Raw genomic sequence first — 21,419 nt, 5'->3', positions numbered from 1 at the left:
TTTGTTAGATACATTGCAAAAGTAAGGATTTACAAAATATTTCTCACAGAACCATCATAGTGGCACAGAATATATAACAAAGATGGTATGTTGAATTACAATCCAAATATTTTTTCTGTCTTGTTTGTGCTGGAGTATATATAGTAATCTAATGTGATACAATCACATGTGATACAATCACTCTCTTATCCTTGGGCACATAACAACAAAGTCTCTAATTTGGAACTTTCTCAGTCTTATTAATTACTTTTAAATTAATTAACACCAGGTTTTAGAGCAGTTTAGGTTTAGAACTCTATACATGAACCACAAGTATAGAGTTCCCATATACACCCTCTCCCTGCACTCCACACGTTTTCCCCTATTACTAACATCTTGCATTAATATGGTGCATTTGCTACAACTGATAAACCAATATTGATACAATTTTTTTCAATATTATTAATTAAAGTCAATAGTTTAGAGTTCACTCTGTGTTGTAAGTTCTATGGGTTTTGACAAATGCATAATGTCACATATCTGCCATTTACAGTATCATACAGAATCATTTCACTGCCCTTAACATCCACTGTAATCCATTTATTATTCCCTTCCCTCCCCTGAACTCCTGGCAACCAAAGGTATTTTTATGATCTCTACATTTTTGCCTTTTCCAAAATGTTATATAGTTTGAATCATGTAGTATGTGGTTTCAGGCAGGATCCTTTCACTTAGCAAAGTGCATTTAAGCTTTTCTATGTCTGTTTTAGTTTGCTAAGATGCACAAAGCAGATAGCATAAAATATATTGGTTTTAACAATGGGAATTTATTAGCTTATGAACTTACAGTTTTGAGGCTGTGGCAATGTCCCAATCCAGCATCATCAAAACCATGCTTTCTTCCTGAAGACTGGTTGCCAGTGATCCTGGACTCCTTTGTCACATGGCAAGGCATGTGACAGCATCTGCTGCTCTCTCCCTTCTCTTCCAGTTTCCTTGCTTTCACCTTCTTGCTTCTGTGCTTTTCTCTCTCTTTGTCTAAATTATATTCTCTGATAAAAGACTCCAGTAAGGGGATTAAGACTTACCCTGTGCCATGCCTTAACTGAAGTAACCTATTCAAAAGGTCCTGCTAGCAATAGGTTTACATTCACAGGAATGGATTAGCTTTAAGAATATGATTTTCTGGGGTACATACAGTTTCAAACCACTGCAATGTCTTTTTGTGATTCGATGGCTAATTTCTTCTTACAGTTGAATAATATTCCATTGTATGTTTGTACCATAGTTTATCCATTCACCTATTGTATGGCATCTTGGTTGCTTCCAATTTTTAACAATTATGGATAGAGCTACTATAGGCATTCATGTGCAGGTTTTTCTGTGGACATACATTGTCAACTCATTTGTATAAATAGAAAGGAGCACAATGCTGGATCATATGGTAAGATTAGGTTTAGCTTTTTAAAGAAACTTCCAGTTTGTCTTCCAAAGTGGCTGTACCATTTTGCATTCCTATCAGTAATGAATGAGAGTTCTTGTTGCTCTAAATCCTCACCAGCATTTGTTATTGTTGGTGTTTTGAATTTTAGCAATTCTAATAGATAAGTGGTGGTTCCTTATAGATTTATTATTTTGATTATGAATTTATTACTTTTTGAATTATGAATTTTATTAAAATTATGAATTTTATTACTTTTTGATTTTTTTATTATTTTTTAATTTCTTGTGCTGAACAGAGTACCCTGTCCTGGCACATACAAATTGTTCAATAAATGTTCATTGAGTGTAGAAGTGAATGAAAGAATGAATTTTGCTTCTTGGGCCCAGTGTTTTTGGAACCAATAGCATTCTGGCAGATGATATATTAGGAAATTATGACCACTAAGAACACTGGGTACAGGTATTTATTGCTTTTGTTAAGAAACCTGAGGTATTACCCCAGAGCTTCATGTTTTCAAAACTATTAAGGAGGAAGATGAATATTTATGTGCTGACATACAATCCTATTTCAGCATACATTCTTTTGGTCTGCATGTTGGTATATTTCAGAATTTTATGTGATGGAGAGCTGCAGGGATAAGACCACTAATGATGAGAGTCAAGTCAGAGGCAGTGTTAAAGCCTTAGCTTTGCTTTAGGGAATGAAGTTTTTCAGCTTGAAAACAGATGATTACCATGGTATAAACTTGAGGTCTGGGGTTCTCATGGTAATATTTTCTATTTCTCAGATATTCTAAGATAAATATTATTTAATTTTATATAATACATAATACTTCATTTAATTATATATGTGTGCATATATATAAGATTATATGTATATTACATATATAATCTTAAATTTCACATAGTTATCCTCTTAGATAATTAATAGTCTTAAGACTTGGGCAATTAATTTCCCCAAAACAACAACTGAAAAACATTTGATAAATATTAGTCAAAATTCTTTCCTAGAAAAGGGCTTTAATCCATTCAAACCAGGTCAAATGAAATAGTATGAATATAGAGATCTCACAGAAACAAAGGGGAGCCATGAAGCTGGCTGGGAGATGAAGCTGGCTCTAGGAAGTCATTGAATGACAGCCTCTTGCTTTTATTTCTCTGTTCTTATCTGTCTCTATCTCTTTCTTTTCCTCTATCTTCATATCTCTGTCTCTGCTTCTCTCTATGACTTTCCCTCCTAATCATTCTCTATCTTGCCGCAACATATCTGCTCTCAGCTTATCATTTCTGTCTATCCCTATAGAAAAACTTATGGAAATGATAGGCATAGCCAAATAATTCTTTCCCAGTTATTGACCTGGAGAAACAGTATTTGACCAAATACCAGCTGATGTGTCTAATGAATGACTTTAAGTAAAACTTTGGCAGCCCAGTTCTTCAGAGATTTTTCAAATTTACCAAAACAAATTTGTAATAAAAATAACATTCGACATTAGCTGTGATTCATGCAAAATAGATAATTAAGAAAGATACACTTGAGAAACATGTTTGTTTTAATTTTCACAATTCCTTCTTGCATGATTAATTTGATAAATTAAACCACTGAAACTCAAGGAGGGGCATCTTAGTTGATTGTAAAGAACATTGGACATTCTCTTGTGCTAGTGTAGGACATTGACTCTCACAGTCAATATATTTCCCCAAATATTTCTTAAATAGGTATTTTTCTTAATTTCTTATGAGTAAAAATGAAATCTCTAAAAAAAGACAAACTGCTACTCAATCTTTGCTTTCCTAGCTAGCATGATAATCTTGATTCTTCTTTCCTTTCCACATTTTTAAATTATTTTTAACCATCCAATGTACTTGACTCTATTCTTGATGTACATCAATTGCTCTACATGTTTTGCCTTCTTTTCTATAGATGGCATTATCTGTTTTAATTTACTAGCTCATGGGACATGTAACTATTATGTTTTCTTTAAATACAGAGAGGAGTGGGGGGGTGGAGTATGTTGGAACCTCCTATATTTTTTAATGTAAATTTTTTTATGATTTATGTATCTTTTAAAAAAAGACAATTTAATAAAAAATTAAATTAAGTTAAAAAATAGATTGTAGGGAAGTGGATGTGGCTCAACCGATTGGGCTCCTGTCTGCCATTTGGGAGGCCCTGGGTTCCCTTCCCAGGGCCTCCTTGTGAAGGCAAGCTGCCCTCTACCTGCAGAGAGGTGCTGGCCCATACCCACAGAGAACTGGCACAGCAAGATGGCACAACAGAGGGAGACAAGCAGACGCAGAAGAACATGCAGTGAATGGACAGAAAGCAGACAGCAAGCAAGCAGCAAAGGGAGGGGGATAAATTTTTTTTTTAATCTTTAAAAAAATTGTACATGGGAATTTAAATAAGATTGCAAATTAAATAATTCCACCACATGACTGTCTTTAACTGCATAATGAGACACAGTCCAGTAGCAGCAAAGTTTCCACTTAGATTTTCTTTTCCTAGGAGATTCAAAAGTCCAGAACATTTCCTTGAGACATCCCTGATATGTGGAATCTTCCTTGAGGAGCAGAATAAGCAGTAGCCTAGATGCAGGCTCATTTCTGTTTCTATCTGCATTCTGCTTTACTTCTTTTTTTTTCTTCTCAACAGTCTTCCTTCTCTTTTGTGGCTCATCTTTATCCTTATCTGGCCTACTGGCAATCAGAAGTTCCTTAAAAATAATAATTATAATAATAATTATTTTTTACTATGTGCCAGGCACTGTTTTAAGCATTTTGCATATATCAGTTTATTTAGTGATTACAATACTTTTATGAAGTAGGTACAATAACAATTCCTATTTTTTTCAGATAAGGAAATTGAGGCACGGAGGTGTTCGGCAACTTGCCCATGAATAAAGTGCAACAACAATAGAAAAATCAATAAATTCATTTTTCTTTAAAATTTGTGACCAGGAGAAAATACTTTCTTGTGTCTTATTTAGTTCAATGTGAATCTCAAACAAATATCTATTACATGTACATAGTTAGGCTAAGAGGTGGGATGTGAAAGAAAAGCATAGGTAAGTGAAATTCAAATCTGGAAATCAAAGAATTAACAGTCTAGTGGGGAAGATAGATGTCCAAGTAAACAACCACAACAAAAGAACATAAAGACATATCTTTTCTTATAATGATAAAAATCCTCAGGATCACGTGAATGGTAGTGGTTATATGAAGTAACATTTGAATTGGACCTTGAATGATGATAAGGATTAATATTACATTTGGCATGAATAAATAAGGATAAAAGCCAGCATTTATTGAGCTGTTGTTTGGTACCATGGCGAGAGCTTTACAGGAATTATTTAATCCTAGTAACAACCCTTTCAGTTTGGTTCCATTGTTATCTCCATTTCACTGATGTAACAACAGAGTCTCAGAGAAGTTATATAACTTGCCCAAGTTATTGCAGTAGTCTTATATGCCAGGATTCACCCCCATGTAATCTTGACTTTAGAGTCCATGCTTTGAACCAATAAACTATGGAATGGTATTTATCAACTATCAAGAACACTTCAGTTTTATTCCTTTAGGAGAGATTTGTTCTAATCTAACCCTCAGGACTCTTCCTTTGTACCAGAACTGACTTGGATATATCTAGCATGCCTTTGGTTTTCAGTATGGTTTTATAGGTGGTTTCATTTTGTTTTTAGGTAGGGCTGTCATTCTATTTTACATAGATGTCAAAAATGATACCACTCATTAGGGCTAGCTCTGGGGTTATAAAGTATATCACAACCCAGAGCATTTACACAAGTGTAACACAAGACCACAGAAGCAGGTAGATTTCATCTGGATAGTGGATGCCTAAAGAGATGTATTGAGAGATATTCTAAAACTCTATGTAGGCTCAACAGGAAATGGGCTCTGGAATGGGCAGGAGGATTGGTGGAAGGGCAAAGGAGGTGTCCTAGATATTATCTGATTCTGACCCAAGAGGATTTCCTCAAGTGATGGAAATTCAACAGACAGTATCTCTGAGGAATGAACCAAGGGAAAACCAAAAGTTTAGTGGGGTAGTGACTGTCCAAGAGTCTGAGAGAAGTTTCAAAAGTCAGAGGAGAGCCCAGGAGAATTGCAAAGAGCATCCATGTGGAATCTAAGCCCCCTCTTGACATAGATGTGGAGTGGACACAACCATTCCAAGGTCCACAGGATGGAGGAATAGAGTATGGATTAGAGTAGACTTACTGATATTCTATTCATGAACTATTGTGATTAGTAATCGAAGAAAATGTGGCATTGGTGTGGAGAAAGTGGCCGTGGTGGCTGCTGGGGGTAGGGAGTGGGAGGAAGAGATGAGATGTGAAGGCATTTTTGGGACTTGAAATTGTCCTGGGTGGTGCTGCAAAGACAGTTACCGAACATTGTATGTCCTCCCATGGCCCACTGGGTGGACTGTGGGAGAGTGTGGGCTATGATGTGGACCATTGACCATGAGGTGCAGTGGTGCTCAGAGATGTATTCACCAAATACAATGAATGTCTCATGATGATGGAGGAGATTGTTGTTATGGGGGGAGGAGTGGGGTGACGGGGGTGGGGGTATATGGGGACCTCATATTTTTTGAATGTAATATTAAAAAAATAAATAAAGACAAAAAAAAGAAAAGATTCATTCAGGTAAAGCCTAATACTATATATTTGCAATTGTAAAAAAAAAAAAAAAAGTCAGAGGAGAGAAGGAATAGCTTTAAACATCTCCCAGACCAAGAGAGCCTGAAGCCATTTTTATGATAGAATATGGCTTTAGAGTGTGTACTTTGACAAAAATTCTTGAAACAATCTTGTGGAATTCAAAAAGAGTGACCAAGCAGTATCCAGGAAATAGACTCGTTGCACTGGAAAGTTATTTTCAAAGCTCATTCCTTGGAGACATATGGATGTTAACATTTTTGTGGAATGCTGACATGTGTCCTTAGATCATCAATAGCAATGTTTGCGAGGACTGGGAATTAATCTCTGTATTTCACATACCAAGATGCCAAATGGAGGATTCAGAAAGCCTGGGTAGGTATGCAGACCTGGGGCTAATGAGAATAAATTTGCCCACAGATTTATTCTGTGAGAGTTTATTTTCCTCTGCAATTTTACCTTTTTGTATGGGAGTTACTAAGACTTCATTCCTGCTGTCACTTCTTGGCAACTAGAAAGTACCTGGAAATTTTTCCATTTGTCAGAGACTATGTTACACCTTTTGTTAAGAAACAATGAAAACTGGGAAGTGGATTTGGCTCAACTGATAGAGCATCTATCTACCACATGGAGGTCCAGCATTCAAACCCAGGGCCTCCTGATCCATATGATGAGCTGGCTCATGCACAGTGCTGATGTACACAAGTAGTGCCCTGCTACACAATGGTGTCCCCCACATATGGGAGCCCCAGATGCAAGAAGTGTGCCCCATAAGGAGAGCTTCCCCACGCAAAAAAAGCGCAACCTGCCCAGGAGCGGCGTCGCACACACAGAGAGCTGACACAGCAAGATGATGCAACAAATAAAGAGACATAGATTCCTGGGTGCCACTGACAAGAATACAAGCGGACACAGAAGAACACACAGTGAATGGACACAGAGAACAGATGACTGGGGTGAGGGGAAGAGGGGAGAGAAATTTTTTAAGAAAAGAAAGAATGAAAACTAACCACGACAGAAAGAGAGCTAGACCTTTTCACTTCTTTCTTTCAGCATACATATGTTGGTTGCTGTGTCACTTAACTATGACATATAGAGCAGGAAATATAGGAAGATATATAAGCAGGGAGAAAGGGAAAATACACTTGATTTTATTCAAATAAAAATTAAGTAATTCCTCTTGCTGGGCTTCTAGAGAAATTTGTTTATCATATATAACCATTGCTCCCAGATGTATTTTTAGGTATTGTTCAATGAAAGATGTTTTTAGGGTAAGTACAGGGAAAGAGAACAGAAATGCAAAGCATCTTGTTTTAGATCCTGACATCTCTGGTGACCTTAAACCAAATTAATTTTCAATCCAGCCAAATTAGTTCCAGTTAATTATCACTTTATATTGAATAGGGTTGCAGAAGATTATGAAGGGCATGAGTCAATAAAATGTATATAAGGTAAATTGGAAAAAGGACAATCATATACCTTTGGTTTGGTCATCATTTACATTTTGTGCTTATTCTGTGAAATCAATGCATTAAGTAATAAATACTGAAACAATGAATGAAAATTTAGATTCTATAAAGAAAAGTAGGGAGAAATATTCAGGATAATGGGAAATTCGGGCAAAACAAATGAATTTGAAACATGAATATGTTCCCTAAGCAGAACTAATGGATTGTAAAGATGTTTCTTGATGAGAAGCAGATTGGAGGAAAACTGAACCCTGAAATACTGGTGACATTCAGTCCTCCTTTCTGCCTTGGGTGGGAAAATGACACACCAGGGATATTACTCAGAGTTGGCCTGTAATTTTGATATAGTTTGTGGAAAAGTAGAATTTTTCTCTTTCCATTCTTTGGAAATCTTTACTTTTCTTAGTTATGGACATATGGGCATGGACTCCTATCCTTACATATATACGTTTGTTAGAATATTGATTTAAAATTTTATATTTTTATGTCAGTGCTTAAAGAAGAAGAAATTATTGGAGCTTTAAAATGATTTTTTTCATTATTTCCCACCAACTCCTTCCAAAATCTCACCATGCCATCTACTCAACTACCACATGTGTGCATGTATTTATATACACATATATATGTATATATAAACACACATGCATGCATATATATGTACATATATATTTTAATAATTAATTTTTTTATTTTTAAAAAGATTTATTTATTTATTTCTCTCCCCTCCCCACCTCCCCCACCCCCCTGCTGTCCCAGTTGTCTGTTCTCTGTGTCTATCTGCTGCATGTTCTTCTTTGTCCGTTTCTGTTGTCAGCAGCACGGGAATCTGTGTTTCTTTTTGTTGCGTCATCTTGTTGTGTCAGCTCTCCGTGTGTGTGGTGCCATTCTTGGGCAGGCTGCACTTTCTTTTGCGCTGGGCGGCTCTCCTTACAGGGCGCGCTCCTTGCATGTGGGGCTCCCCTATGCAGGGGACACCCCTGAATGGCACGGCACTCCTTGCATGTATCAGCACTGCACATGGGCCAGCTCCACATGGGTCAAGGAGGCCCAGGGTTTGAACCGCAGACCTCCCATGTGGTAGACAGATGTCCTAACCACTGGACCAAGTCCGCTTCCCTTTTTTAATTTTTAAGGAAGCTTTAAATTACATAAATGTTACATAAAAATATGTGGAATTCCCCTCTGCCCCACTCCCTTCCCCTCCTACACTTTCTCACATTAACAACATCCTTTATTAGTGTGGTACGTTTGTTACAATTGATGAACTCATATTGAAGCATTGCTACTAACCATGGACTACAGTTTACATTACATTTTATACCTTATCAATGCACAGTTTATACATTATCTAGCAAAATTTTGTAAGCTATGACAAAATATACAATAGCCTGTATCCATCACTGCCATATCATGAAGGACAAATCCAATGTCCTCAAAATGCCCCCACCATTGTACCTATTCTTCCCTCTCCCATCCCTCAGAACCTCTGGTGGGCACTGCCTTTACATCAATGATAAGAGTTCTTCCATTGCTAGGTTAATAATAAGTCTATAATAGAATAATAATAAATCTATTTTGGCCATTGTTCATTCCTCAATTTTGAGTATTTGGGGATGATGATGCCCACTATTCTTCTAACTAAGAGGGGCTGAAATCCCATGAAGCAGATGGATGGAGATATCTTGCTTGCAGTTGTAGACACTCTCTGTTCCTTGGGATAGGCATTATCCATTATTATCTTGTTAGTTGCCCTGGGTGAGTCCAGTGAACTGGAGAGTAGGTGTTGCAACTCTGTTGAAATTCAGGGCTCAACTGGCATATAGATAGACCAAAGATTTAAGTCTCTGGGACATATATTTATCAAGTATAGTGCTAATTATGGGTTCAAATAAAAGGGGCAAAAGATTCACATGTACAGAAATGAATCTAACTCTGTTACACTGGAAAGCATAAATTCCAAAATAAGGCCCTTTGACAGGGTGCTGAATTCCTGAGCTGTCTGTGCTGCTTATAGTTTCTGGATATCTCTAGAGCCTCAGGAGCCTTGCTATTTGAGGTACTATTTACTGTAGCAGACAATGAGAGCCTGGTGAGACTTGCATAAGCATACCCTCTGAAATGACCTCCTGACACTTTGAAATCTCTTAGCTATAAAAACTCATTTGTATTCACCATTTCCCCTTTTTGGTCAAGGTCTTTATCCAGATGCATTGCTACTTGGTGCTTGGTAGTAATCCATTGGTGCCAGGAAGGTTCTTCCCCAGGAATCATGTCCCATGTGGTGGGTGGGGGAAAGTAGTATGTTTATATGCTGAGTTTGGCTTAGAGAGAGACCACATTTGAGCAACAAGTAGGCTTTCAGGAAGTAACTGTTGGGCAGTATATTATACTAGGCTAAGTTTCAATTTCTCAAAAAAAAGGTTCATAAATTCAATCATCAATGTCAAGGGCCTGGCATAATGGTCTGTCTTCCTTTAATAGACATTGCCTTTGTACTTGGGGAATTCATGCTATCCTATTAGAGAATGTAGCAGAACTCCCCAGGGTGGGAATTCAATATTCTTTTGGTTATTGTGTGGATCTCCACCCACCAAGATAATGTCCCATGGAAACATGAACATATTCATATGTCTTAGAGGCATGCCCAGGTGAACCCTTTCCCATGCACCCCCACATCATTGACACCCTGCACCAGTGATCCTCCCTTGCCACTTTTCTTTTTATTTTTTAAATTTCAAATTGTTTAGAAAAATTTAAATGGTTATTTTTCAAATTATTATTTCATTTTCCTATTAATTTTATTTGGTTATTTTGTTGGCTTTAACTTTGGAGAGGTTTTGGATCACAGAAGGGTGTACATAAATATTTTTAAAGTATAAGCAGAGGTTGATTCTACATGAGCAAGAGAATACTGAAACAATAGTTTCAGTTATATTAATGTTTTAAAAACTGCATATTTTAGCAGGCTTAATAACCATTCTGCATGTGGTAATTCATCTGACCCTCTCCCACTCATTCTTCAGGTTTTACATTAAATTTCACTTCTTTATGGAAGCCTTCCCAAAACCTAAACTGAAGTTGAGACCTTCCTGTTACTTTCATATAGATGATTTTTGTGCTTCTTCAATTTATTCTGATTCCCCAGAATTTATATGCTCTATTAACACAGGAACCATGTGTTAATAGTGTAATAATACTCATAATAGTACCTAGAAGATAATAGTTGCTCAAATTTCATCTGCAGAAATAAAAATGAAAGGATTGCATACAATTAATACACAGTAATCAAACTGATATCACTTGTACAATGAAGCAGTTTTTTTTTTATTACCCCTCCTCTTTTTTGTGTGTTAACTTTATTTTTAAAGAAACTTTGTTAATGATACAAGCTCTTCCATTGCTAGAATTATCATAAGTCTACTAAAGTCCATAGTTACATTCCCCCCTTATGTTTGTTCATTCCTCAATCTTGAGGATTTGGGAATGGTGATGCCCACTCTTGCTGACTGAGAGGGGGCTTAGGTCCCATGGGGCAAATGGATGCAACTGTCTTGCTTGCAGTTGTAGATACTCTGTTTATTGGGATGGTGCTGTTTATCATTATCCTTTTGTTAGTTGTCCTGTGTGAGTCCAATGTACTAGAGTGTAGATATTGCAAATCTGCTGAGATTTAGGGCTCAACCACCATATGAACAGACTGAAGATTTAAATCTCTGGGATATATATTTAATGAATATAGTGCTAATTATAGGTTCAAATAAAAAGGGTAGAAGAGTTATGTGTAGGAAAATTGTAAATGAATCTAACTCTGTTACACTGGGAAGCATATATTGCAAAGTAAAGCCCACTGATAGGGTGCCAAATTCCTGAGCTGACTGCCTCGTCTATAGTGTCTAGATGTCTCTATAGCCCTCAAGAGCCCCACTGTCTGCGGCACTATGCACTGTGGTGGTCAATGAGATACTGCTGAGATGTGTGTAAGTGTAACTTCTGGATGACCTCCCAACTCATTTTGAAATTTCTTAGCCATAAAAACTCATTTGTATTTATTATTTCCTCCTTTTGGTCAAGGTTCTTTTTCCCAAATGCATCACTAGTTGGTCCTTGGCTGTAATCCTCAATGCCAGGGAGGTTCATCCCCAGGAGTCATGTCCCATGTTGGGGGTTGCAGGAGGGGAAGGCAGTGCATTTATATACTAAGTTTGCAAAGCAGGTTTTAAATGTATTCTTTACTCTTTGGTAATTGATTAGTGTCCAGAATGGCATTAGTGTTAATAATGCTCCTTGGTGCCTTATACAGGTTAATATTCATCACTCAAATGTACCCTGCACTAAAAGTTTTAAAAGGTAATGTGGTAAAGCCCTCTGTCAAATAACAGTGCTCCCTTAAGACTTTCCCTAAAGGGCCAGGTCTGAAGCTCTGTGTTCTCTGACATCTCCCTACATCTCTGTCCTATCACCCCTCCATCTGAATGAAGGGATAGCATAAGACAGATGAGAAGAACTAAAACTTTGTGTATAGGGTAGCATTGGTAAACCTCTTCCAATCCCTAACTGATATGGCTTTTGTTCTGTCCTTGTATTTTTCTCTCACTCCAAATGCATTAGAAAACAGGCAGCCTGTTCCAAGAAGCCTAGTCATGCATCTACTGAGAAGTAATTTGGGATAATGGATAAACACATGGGCTTCTAAGTTAGGTTGCCAGAGTTTGAAACCTGACTCTGCCACTTACCAGATGGTTAACTATTGGCAAGTTACTTTACCTCTCTGGTCTCAATTTTAAATGGGATGTTAGTAGTACCTGCCTCTTAAGTTTGTAATGAGGATTAATAGTTAACATTTGTTAGCTTCTACATAAGTAACTGAATATATATATATATAGTAAGTAAGCCCAGGACATATATTGGGATATATGGTGTTTGTCAAATAGATAAATTTCCCCAACAATTTGTTTTCCTTTGCAGATGGACTTGCCAGCTTCAAAAGTTTCCTGAAATCTGAATTCAGTGAGGAAAATCTTGAGTTCTGGATTGCCTGTGAGGATTATAAGAAGACCAAGTCCCCTGCCAAGATGGCTGAGAAGGCAAAGAAAATTTATGAAGACTTCATCCAAACTGAGGCTCCTAAAGAGGTTGGTCTTGATAGACAGGTAGATGAGTCCAGTCAGTGGGGGTAAGTTCAACAACTACCCAGAAAGGATTTACATTTGAGATACAAACCTATAAGTATGGAGCTAAAGACTACTCCTATTTGGAAGTAGGCCACTTTATTAAACACCTACTGGATACAAATGCAGAGTGATATGGCCAAGCAGATAAGAATTTGAATCCTGTTTAGACCCTTTCTAGCTGTATGGATCTTGCATTCTTAAGTGGGAATAATACCAGTTGTGTAATCTTGGATGAATTATTGAATCCCTCTGAACTTATTTCATTTCTTTCTAAAAATGGAGATAAAAAGACTATTTCAAGGTTGTTGTGAGGATTAAATTAAACTGTGGATGTAAAAATATAAAGCTCAGTGTCTAAAATAACTAACACCTAATGAGCATTCCTACCACTTATTTTTTTCTCTTCCTCCTCTCCTCTCCTCTCCTCCCCTCCCCTCCCCTCCCCTCCCCTCCCCTCCCCTCTCCTCTCCTCTCCTCTCCTTTCCTTTTCTTTCCTCTCATCTTCTTCAAACTTTTCTCTTTTTTCCTATACTCTATATTGTTTTTTCCTCATGCTTTCATCATTACACTCTAGTTGGGACCACAGAGCATCTATTCATGAAAATCAAAACATTATGGAACCAAAATTCTGTTCATTGACTACTACAGACAAAAAGTTGATTTAAAAAAAAACTTGGTGAAATGTGTCTGCTCTATTATTTGCTATATATAAAAGCTAATTGAAAAGTCTTTTGTGGAATTCATGATGGCCACAGCCAGACCTGCTCATGACATTTCAGTCTGAGTATTCTAACTCCATGTTGCAACTTTTCCATTATATCTGAATATTAGAATGTTTCATCAAGATTTGGAGTTAAATGCAGAGGTGATCTGAGCAAGCTCTGTGGGTAGGCAGTAACCTATTTAAGATGATTTGAGATAAACTTTTCTTAACCAATAACCTTTCTTCTTCACAGGTGCTCTAGACTTTTGGAGTTCTACCATTTGCTATTTATTCCTTCAGTTATGAATTAACCCTCACTGACTCTTTTTAAAGAGTAAATATGTTTGCGTAGATGAACAAATTATATACCTCAATATCAGCAGACCTGCTCCCTCCATGACACAGGAGGTGGAGATTAGCAACATGTAGGATACAGTGGGTCTAGGCTAGCTGCGGACATTAATTTTGTCACCCCCTCCAGATCTCCCTTCCACTCTTCAACCTCCCAGTCCATGCACATAAGTTAGCTTTCTCACACCTCTGATACCATTTGTGCTGGGATATCCTTTCCTCTGTCAGCATGGAATCACTCTATTTCTGCATGTTAACAAGGAGATTAATATAGTGCTAAATTTGACACACAGTTCCCATTTCACCTGGAATCCCCATTTACGGCCTACCACCCTACAAACCTTACTCTTCTCACAGAATCCTAGGATTTGTTGAAACATCTACAAATACTGGTGGCCCATCCAGACTGTTGGTAGTTGCTCTAGTAAAATACTGTTTTCAAGGTACCTTGTTAAAACATTGGGGGTTACCATGAAAATAGAAACTTTAAAAACAGAATTTCAAAATAAATAAAACCCTGGCTGGCTGAGATACTAGAACAAATGGCAGCCCTGTGGCAAGGACCTACAGGCTCAAATTAAAATAACCTTGGCCTCCATTCTAAATGTTCTCTGTTAAGGTAGGGATTCAATAATATTTGTTAGACCCCTAATGCAAGCAATCCAAGGTAATATAGAATAACAAACCCAAGCTGGGCATCAGAGAGAATGGGAAACCTACTTTGGGCACATAATAAGCATTCAATAAATATTTATGAGCTGAAAGGATATAGATATCTGAATTTCAGAGCTTCCTAGATGTGACTTTGGGCTAGTGTCTGACTAAAGCTCTCTACTCCTCAGTTTCCTTAACATTTCACATATCTGGGGTATATTTAATAAATTGGAGCTACTATTATTTAGAAAATTTTCCAAATCTTGTATTTTGACCTAAAAATTTACTGTTTAATTCTGATGGGTAGCAGATTGATCTATATAACAGATTTGCCCAGGCAAAAAGTAATCTAAAGTTTCTTCTCTGAATGTTCAGCTCAGCTCTTCAATATTAGAAATTGACATGGAGATACACTGATTAGAATTAGAACTAAGTGTAAAAAGAAAGAAAGAGATGGCCATGTGTAGTACAATAAGTAAATAATCTGTACATTGCAAATTGCCATTTGACTATACTTAAAAATAACAAAATCGTATTTTCCTGGCTTAATAAACAGATAAATATGACTCAGAATGATTCATTACAGGAGGCCTATACACATAAAAGTAAAATAAATAGCTCCTATTCGCTGGAGAATACTATGTATTAGAAGATTTTAAATGCAATTGTTTCTTTTAAAAATGAGATTAAGTACTACTTTTATAATTTTTCAAAATTTAACCATTTTGAGTAAGGCTGCCACTTTGCTCAGTATATATTTAGTATAACAGAAGGAGGGCATATTTTCTTAGAGTGACAGGAAGAATAATCGACTGAGAATAGAGAAATATATATTACATCCCACTTCTGCCTCACACTAGCTATTTGTGGGCATGCCACTTGACCTCTTGGATTCAGGTTTTTCACAGCCCCTCTGAGGCTGCTCCCAGGTCCAGGGCTCTGTTCTTCCACCAAGCCTGAATAAAGCATATTGACCCCTTTCACCTATGAAAATTCTTGTCATAAACCAACTTACTTTGTCCTGGTCTTTTAAGCACAACTCAGTCTTGCTGTCTTTTTTCTTGCCAGGTACTTGCTCAGCCTTACCATTCTCTCTGAATCTGACCTATAGCCACACCATAATTCTCTGAGCTCAAATAGTCTTGTACCAGGGAACTCTAGCACAGAGATAGGGATAGAGACAGAGATAGAGATAGAGGTAGATGTAGAGATAGAGATAGAGATACACAAGTGCGTGTGTGTGTGTATGCAGATTGTATAAGGGAAGAATCACTCTTAGGGCTGTGTGAGGATTAAATGAGGTATACATGCAAAAGTGGCTGATGGAGGGGCTGGCACATGGGAGGGTGCCTGACATTGGCTGGTTATTAACCTTAGTTATGCATTTATTGGATCATCAGTAGCTCTAATACTGCTTACTCTGCCTGTAAAATAGAAGTGATATTTTCCACTTCTTATGACTCTCCTCCCCTCATTTGTTTCACTGGTAAGAAATTCCACCCTACTCCCCACCCCTCTCAAAGCCTGTACCTGGGCTGACTGGGGACCTTGTCTCTTGGTCCACAGGTGAACATTGACCACTTCACGAAGAACATCACAATGAAGAACCTGGTGGAACCTTCCCTGAGAAGCTTTGACTTGGCCCAGAAAAGAGTCCATGCTCTGATGGAAAAGGATTCGCTGCCTCGCTTTTTACGATCTAAGTTTTATCTTGAGTTGGTCAAGTAGCAATTTAGTTGGGCTATGAATGTTATCCTTCGAATTATGCTTCAGTAGTAACTCTGCATTTCCTAGTGACCTACACATTTTTCCATAGCAGATTTGCTCAAAGATACCCAAACAGGGAGAATCCCAGGGACTGTTGCTCACTCTTGCCCACATTGTTTTGGATGGTTATCTGTTGTCTGCATGCCTTCCTTTGCCAGTCTTTTTTTGTCACCCACTTCTTAATTAAGTTCTCTTCAGCTTGTTATTGTCAGAAACAGAAAAAATCTCAGAAAAATCCTGACAAAAGAAACAAATATAAGACAAGAATATGATACTATTGAATGTGGGTCAATTTGGTTTAGGTAATGGATCTCCACCCTAAATTGGTCTTTAAAAGAATATGACAGCAGATGTGACTCAAGCAGTTGAGCACCTGCCTCCCACATGGGAGGTCCTAGGTTTGGTTCATGGTGCTTCCTGAGAAAAACAAACAAACAAAAAACAACAAGCAAAACAACAACAACCAAAAAACAACTCAGGGAAGCTGATGCGGATCAGTGGTTGAGCACCGGCTTTCCACATACAAGAGCCTGGCTTCAATTCCTGGCACCCAGTATGCCAAAAAAAAAGATGTACAGAGACCAATTTCAAGGAAACTTAATTGATCTGGTTGTTTTCATTCTGACCCTGGGCAGATCATTTAATTATTTATGAACTTATTTGGCAAAGGTAGGCAAAATTATTTCGAGATAGCCATTATCTGATTTTTAAAGCAAATGGATCATCTAAAGTATTAACCTTCCCCTTAGGGTTATAAACAGGAGAACAATGATGAATATGTTGTATTTATACAAAATCAATCTGAACACAATCCATATTGATTCTTTCCTCATGCCCTACTCCATAAAGTTGCCAAAATATGTTTTAATCAGTGACCTAATATCAACAATGGACTATTTTATAAATATAACTATACCCCCTAGGATCCGGACCCAAAGTTTCAATTTTTAAAGTATTTTAAAAATGTGTAAGTGTAAAATTCCAAAATTTCTAATTCTAATCATGCAAAATACAACTGTTTCAGTCCCTTGCAGTAGTCTCCCACCTCAATATCAAGAAGACCATCTACTAAAATGGGAAAACAATGTCGAGCCTTAACTGGCTAATCATCCTGTGATGCCACTTATTTGTTTAATAAAAGATTACTATCTCTTTTTTTTTTGCGAGGTACCAGGTATTGAACCTAAGACCTGGTATATGGGAAGCAGATGCTCAACCACTAAGCTACATCTGTTCCCCAGATTACTATCTTCAAAACACCAAATTATTTTGGGAAAATTAATTTGACTATACTTGAAGGCTTTGTGTGTGAGACAGGATAATAAAGTATCCTGCAATTGCAAAACATTGTGGTCCTTTAGCAACCCCAATTTTCCCTCATTATATTACTTCTTGCATTAGTGCATTATACTTATTAAGTGCACATTTATACCCCTAACATGCTTCATACACAGCTAACTGACATGCCCACGGTATTTTTTTTTATAGATTTAAACATTGTATTCGTATTCCATTACTATATGTTTTGCTAGAGTTTTTTTTCCTCAGTAGAGTTGACTAAGTAATGATTTGCATATTTAGTAACAAAGAGAATCAAACTAACCCATGTATGAAGATGAATCAAGATGAAAGTAAGGTGCTGAGTTAATTCAAAAGAAAGAGGATGTTTTTGAAAGGATTAATAAAATTCTGAAATGTTTAAGTAGAAGATTACATTGTTCAGTCTTGTATTTTCCTTTTTCATTCACACACTCTTAGTTTCACATGTTTAGAGTCCATTTATTCAGTTATTTCCTAAACATATTGAAAATGAGCTAACTATATTATGCTATTCTTCAGGAAAACACTGAAGGTGTTTATTGGATTTTCCCAATTTTTGTTACATCAAATGATAATATGCCTTTCCTGAGACCTTGTCATTCCACATTCTGTAAATTGATTGGAGTGACTGGATCGACTGCCAACATTTGCTATGGTGGTGTGAATTCGTCCATATTTGTCAGTATTGCCCACTTCAAGAAACGGTCATCAAACGGAAGTAATTTAGGCCAGGGCAACATTGTGAGTGTGAAGAATTTCTCATCATATCTATTTGTGGCTAACTGACAAACAACTCAGATAAAAAACACCAGGAATGTCCTGGCATCACCTTCCTCAGCATGTTTACACTGCCCTAAACCAGGAGAAAATTACTAACCCTTTACTTTCTAATGCCCCTTAAGAACCCAGGAATCTAGACAAGTTATTTTTTCTTGGGTGCTACAATTTTTTTAAGAAAAATTCTAATTTGGCTAAAAATTCAAACATTTTATTCACATTATTTAAAATATACAGTTATTTGAAAATGCCCAGAGAAGTAACTAGATAGTTCAGAGACTCAAATTGACTGCACTCATCATGGGCACACACTGGGTAAGTGAGTAACATTGTCGGTGGAGGATAAGAAGAGCCTTTACTTTTTCATAAGCTGACCTCGGGACACAGAGGGCAGAAAAGGGAACCGTGAAGACAGTCCTGTAAAGGCTACAAAAGGAATGTCTTCCAGTCAGAAAACATTAAATATATACATTACACACACACATATATATCAGAAACTATTCTAACACATGATATGATGAAATCAAAAGAATACAAACACTGCAGCTAAAAATGAAAAACATAACTATTAAAAGTGCCCTAGAAAGTTTCTTTTAGTTTTTTTTAAAACTTAGAAGAAAAGAAAAAGCCTCGTTTTACTAGTAGTTTCCATGGTAATGCAAAAAAGGCACATTCTTGTAATTCTGGGAAATTAGAAAAACTGGGATGACATTTCCAGGGGGGAAAAATATCTATTTATCATTCCCTCCTCCTCCTTCCTCCCACTCTCCCTTGAGTGAATTGCCTGGAAACTCATGAGGCTTAAGGCAAGAACCCTATGGTACTTGCATTTTCCTTACTTGTTAAATGTAACTACCGTTGTAAGTGGGTTTCGGATGTACAGAGGTGGTGGAACAAAATTGTGGTCAATGGGACCAAAGTATATGCTTCTAATTTTTGAGATTAGCTCAGGTAATGGCCCATAACCTAGGCTATTTTTGCCTGGGTTTGATAGAGTTTTGGGTTGGAGTCAGACTAGAAGTTAAACTGGACCAGGACACAGAGACAAATTATTGACTTTAGATTATTCTCTATTGTATAAATTCTGTTTTTAGTAGACTGGAGGTTTTTAATTGTTTTTTAGTTTTATTTAGATTTAAGTTTTTAGCACAGAAAGAAAGGAACATGGTAAAATAAATTATTTTTATTCTTATCCTTGACAAAGTCATTGATTTCCTTGAACCTTGTCCTCAGTTTTAATAGGAGGGTGTTATTAATTATTTCTAAGAGATAATTGGAAATTTTACTAAAAATTCATTCATTAACAATTCATCTGATAAACTAATACATGTCAATGCCAAGGCTTGCAGAATTATCTATCGTCTCAAAAATTTGATAATATCAGAATCACTTAAAAGGCTAAGTACATTTCAGGGAACTGATTTTTTTCTCTGAAATCATAACAATCATTTTCCTTTGTTCCCAAGAAATTTTGCAAATTTCCGTGACAGTAAGGTCATGAGAAGAAGGGAGAAAAGAGAGAAGGGATTTGGTAAAGAAGTCCTCAAAACCTATGATTTAATTCAGTGGCTAGGAAACATTTAAGAGCTGCTCAGCTTCTAGATTTGCAGGAAGGCATTTCTTGATTGACATGCAGCTAGAGGAGAAACTTCATCTTAACATCATAGAGAGTCTTGACTAGAGAAAGAGAGGATCTACTTTCCCAATTTGGCTTGCAGATGTAATAAAGCAGAATGAGGAACTAAGTCTCCAATATCCAAGCGTCCAAACCCAAGGACCAGGCAACTCTCTGTAGGTTTTAGATGTGAGATCTTGGCTTATCTTGACTGAATTGTCATTAGACAGTTCTGCTTTCCTAGTTTCTTCATTGTAGTAGATAAGGTTGCATGAAACACCTGCTTTGTGCAAGGCTCTTTAAAGATTTAGCAATTGCTGCTTGTGTTAAGTACATTTCTTTTTGCCCAAACAAGTCATATGGCAGGATAGAGGGATAGATGTCCAAGGAAAATTTTCCCTTTCCACTTTACTATCCTAGAACTGAAATTGTCAATGCTTCCACTTGCTATGAGTTTCCATTCATGACTTTGAATGGAAACTCAAAGCAGAATGAGACAGGCAAAAATTTCCAGAACATTATTCCACACTTTTCTGTTAAATAATAATCTTATCCTACTTTTCTAGTAAAAAAAAAAAAAAACTACAAATCAACTGCTTGACATTCATGCCCAGTTTAGTAAGTCTTTTAGGACTTGCTGTTCTCTTTCCCAAGATATTCTTTTCCTCATGTCACCTCTATATATCTGTTCCTCTTCCCCCAGCAAAATAAAATATTTAAAATGATGGGATTAACCACAATTGTGACTATGAATATATTAAAAACATTAAATGCCCTATATAGGAAAATGTGCAGACTAAGGCTTCATTGGCATAGACAAAATAGACAAAGCAAAGGAAATGCTGTTCTTTTTCTTTGTCATACAGTATCAGGATAAGGGAGGCCTGAATTATCTTTAAATGTGATAGTTCTCAACCCTTTTTCAGGTGACACAGCCTAGAGAATGGAGTAAAAATGCTTGTCAGCATTTTTTTCATGTGGTTTTCATTCGAGAAGTGTATCTTTTGATTTTGTATCCAATACTTTATGTATTATGTGACTTATACTTCTTGATAAATAAAGCACCAAATATGTATCTGTAACCACCATCACATATATTATATTAAATATATACTTCTGTAACTGCCTTAAATGAGTCTTTATTGACTCCCGAACATTTGAAATATTCTTCTCTAAAATAAGCTGCTTTCTTCACTATTCTTCTTCGATCACTTGGAAGGATCCCTGTCATAATAAGGATTTACTGTAATAAAGTCTGACCTGCAAACCCCAGAAAGGGAGAAAAAATGACCCATTTTTCATATACTCTGTTGACTGCTTTCCTTGTATTCAGATGACAACAGCCTAGTGACCCAGCTGTCATCACTGTTAGGAACTGACTGAGGCCATTATATCATTTGGCACCTGAAATAATCTATGACTGGAAGTCATTCCTTTTTTCCCCACATTGGTAATAGATTTGAAATCCAGGTGTCCATCCAAGAAACC

The 21,419-nt window shown here is 36.8% G+C and overlaps 1 protein-coding gene across 1 annotated transcript in view; it reads left to right on the top strand.

Moving 5' to 3' along the window:
- RGS5 (regulator of G protein signaling 5) overlaps positions 1 to 21,058 on the top strand; it is a 61,570-nt gene extending 40,512 nt beyond the window's left edge. The window contains exons 4-5 of the mRNA XM_004449383.4: positions 12,539 to 12,705; positions 16,019 to 21,058. Of these exons, the coding sequence (XP_004449440.2) occupies positions 12,539 to 12,705; positions 16,019 to 16,180 (329 nt within the window). The 3' untranslated portion in view covers positions 16,181 to 21,058. The remainder of the gene's footprint in view (positions 1 to 12,538; positions 12,706 to 16,018) is intronic.
- Positions 21,059 to 21,419: the final 361 nt, after the last annotated feature.

Source organism: Dasypus novemcinctus, chromosome 13, assembly GCF_030445035.2.
Source record: "Dasypus novemcinctus isolate mDasNov1 chromosome 13, mDasNov1.1.hap2, whole genome shotgun sequence".
In the NCBI taxonomy this organism is placed as follows: Eukaryota; Metazoa; Chordata; class Mammalia; order Cingulata; family Dasypodidae; genus Dasypus; species Dasypus novemcinctus.
Note: the sequence above shows the minus strand (reverse complement) of the source record. Positions and strands in the feature narration are given on the sequence as shown.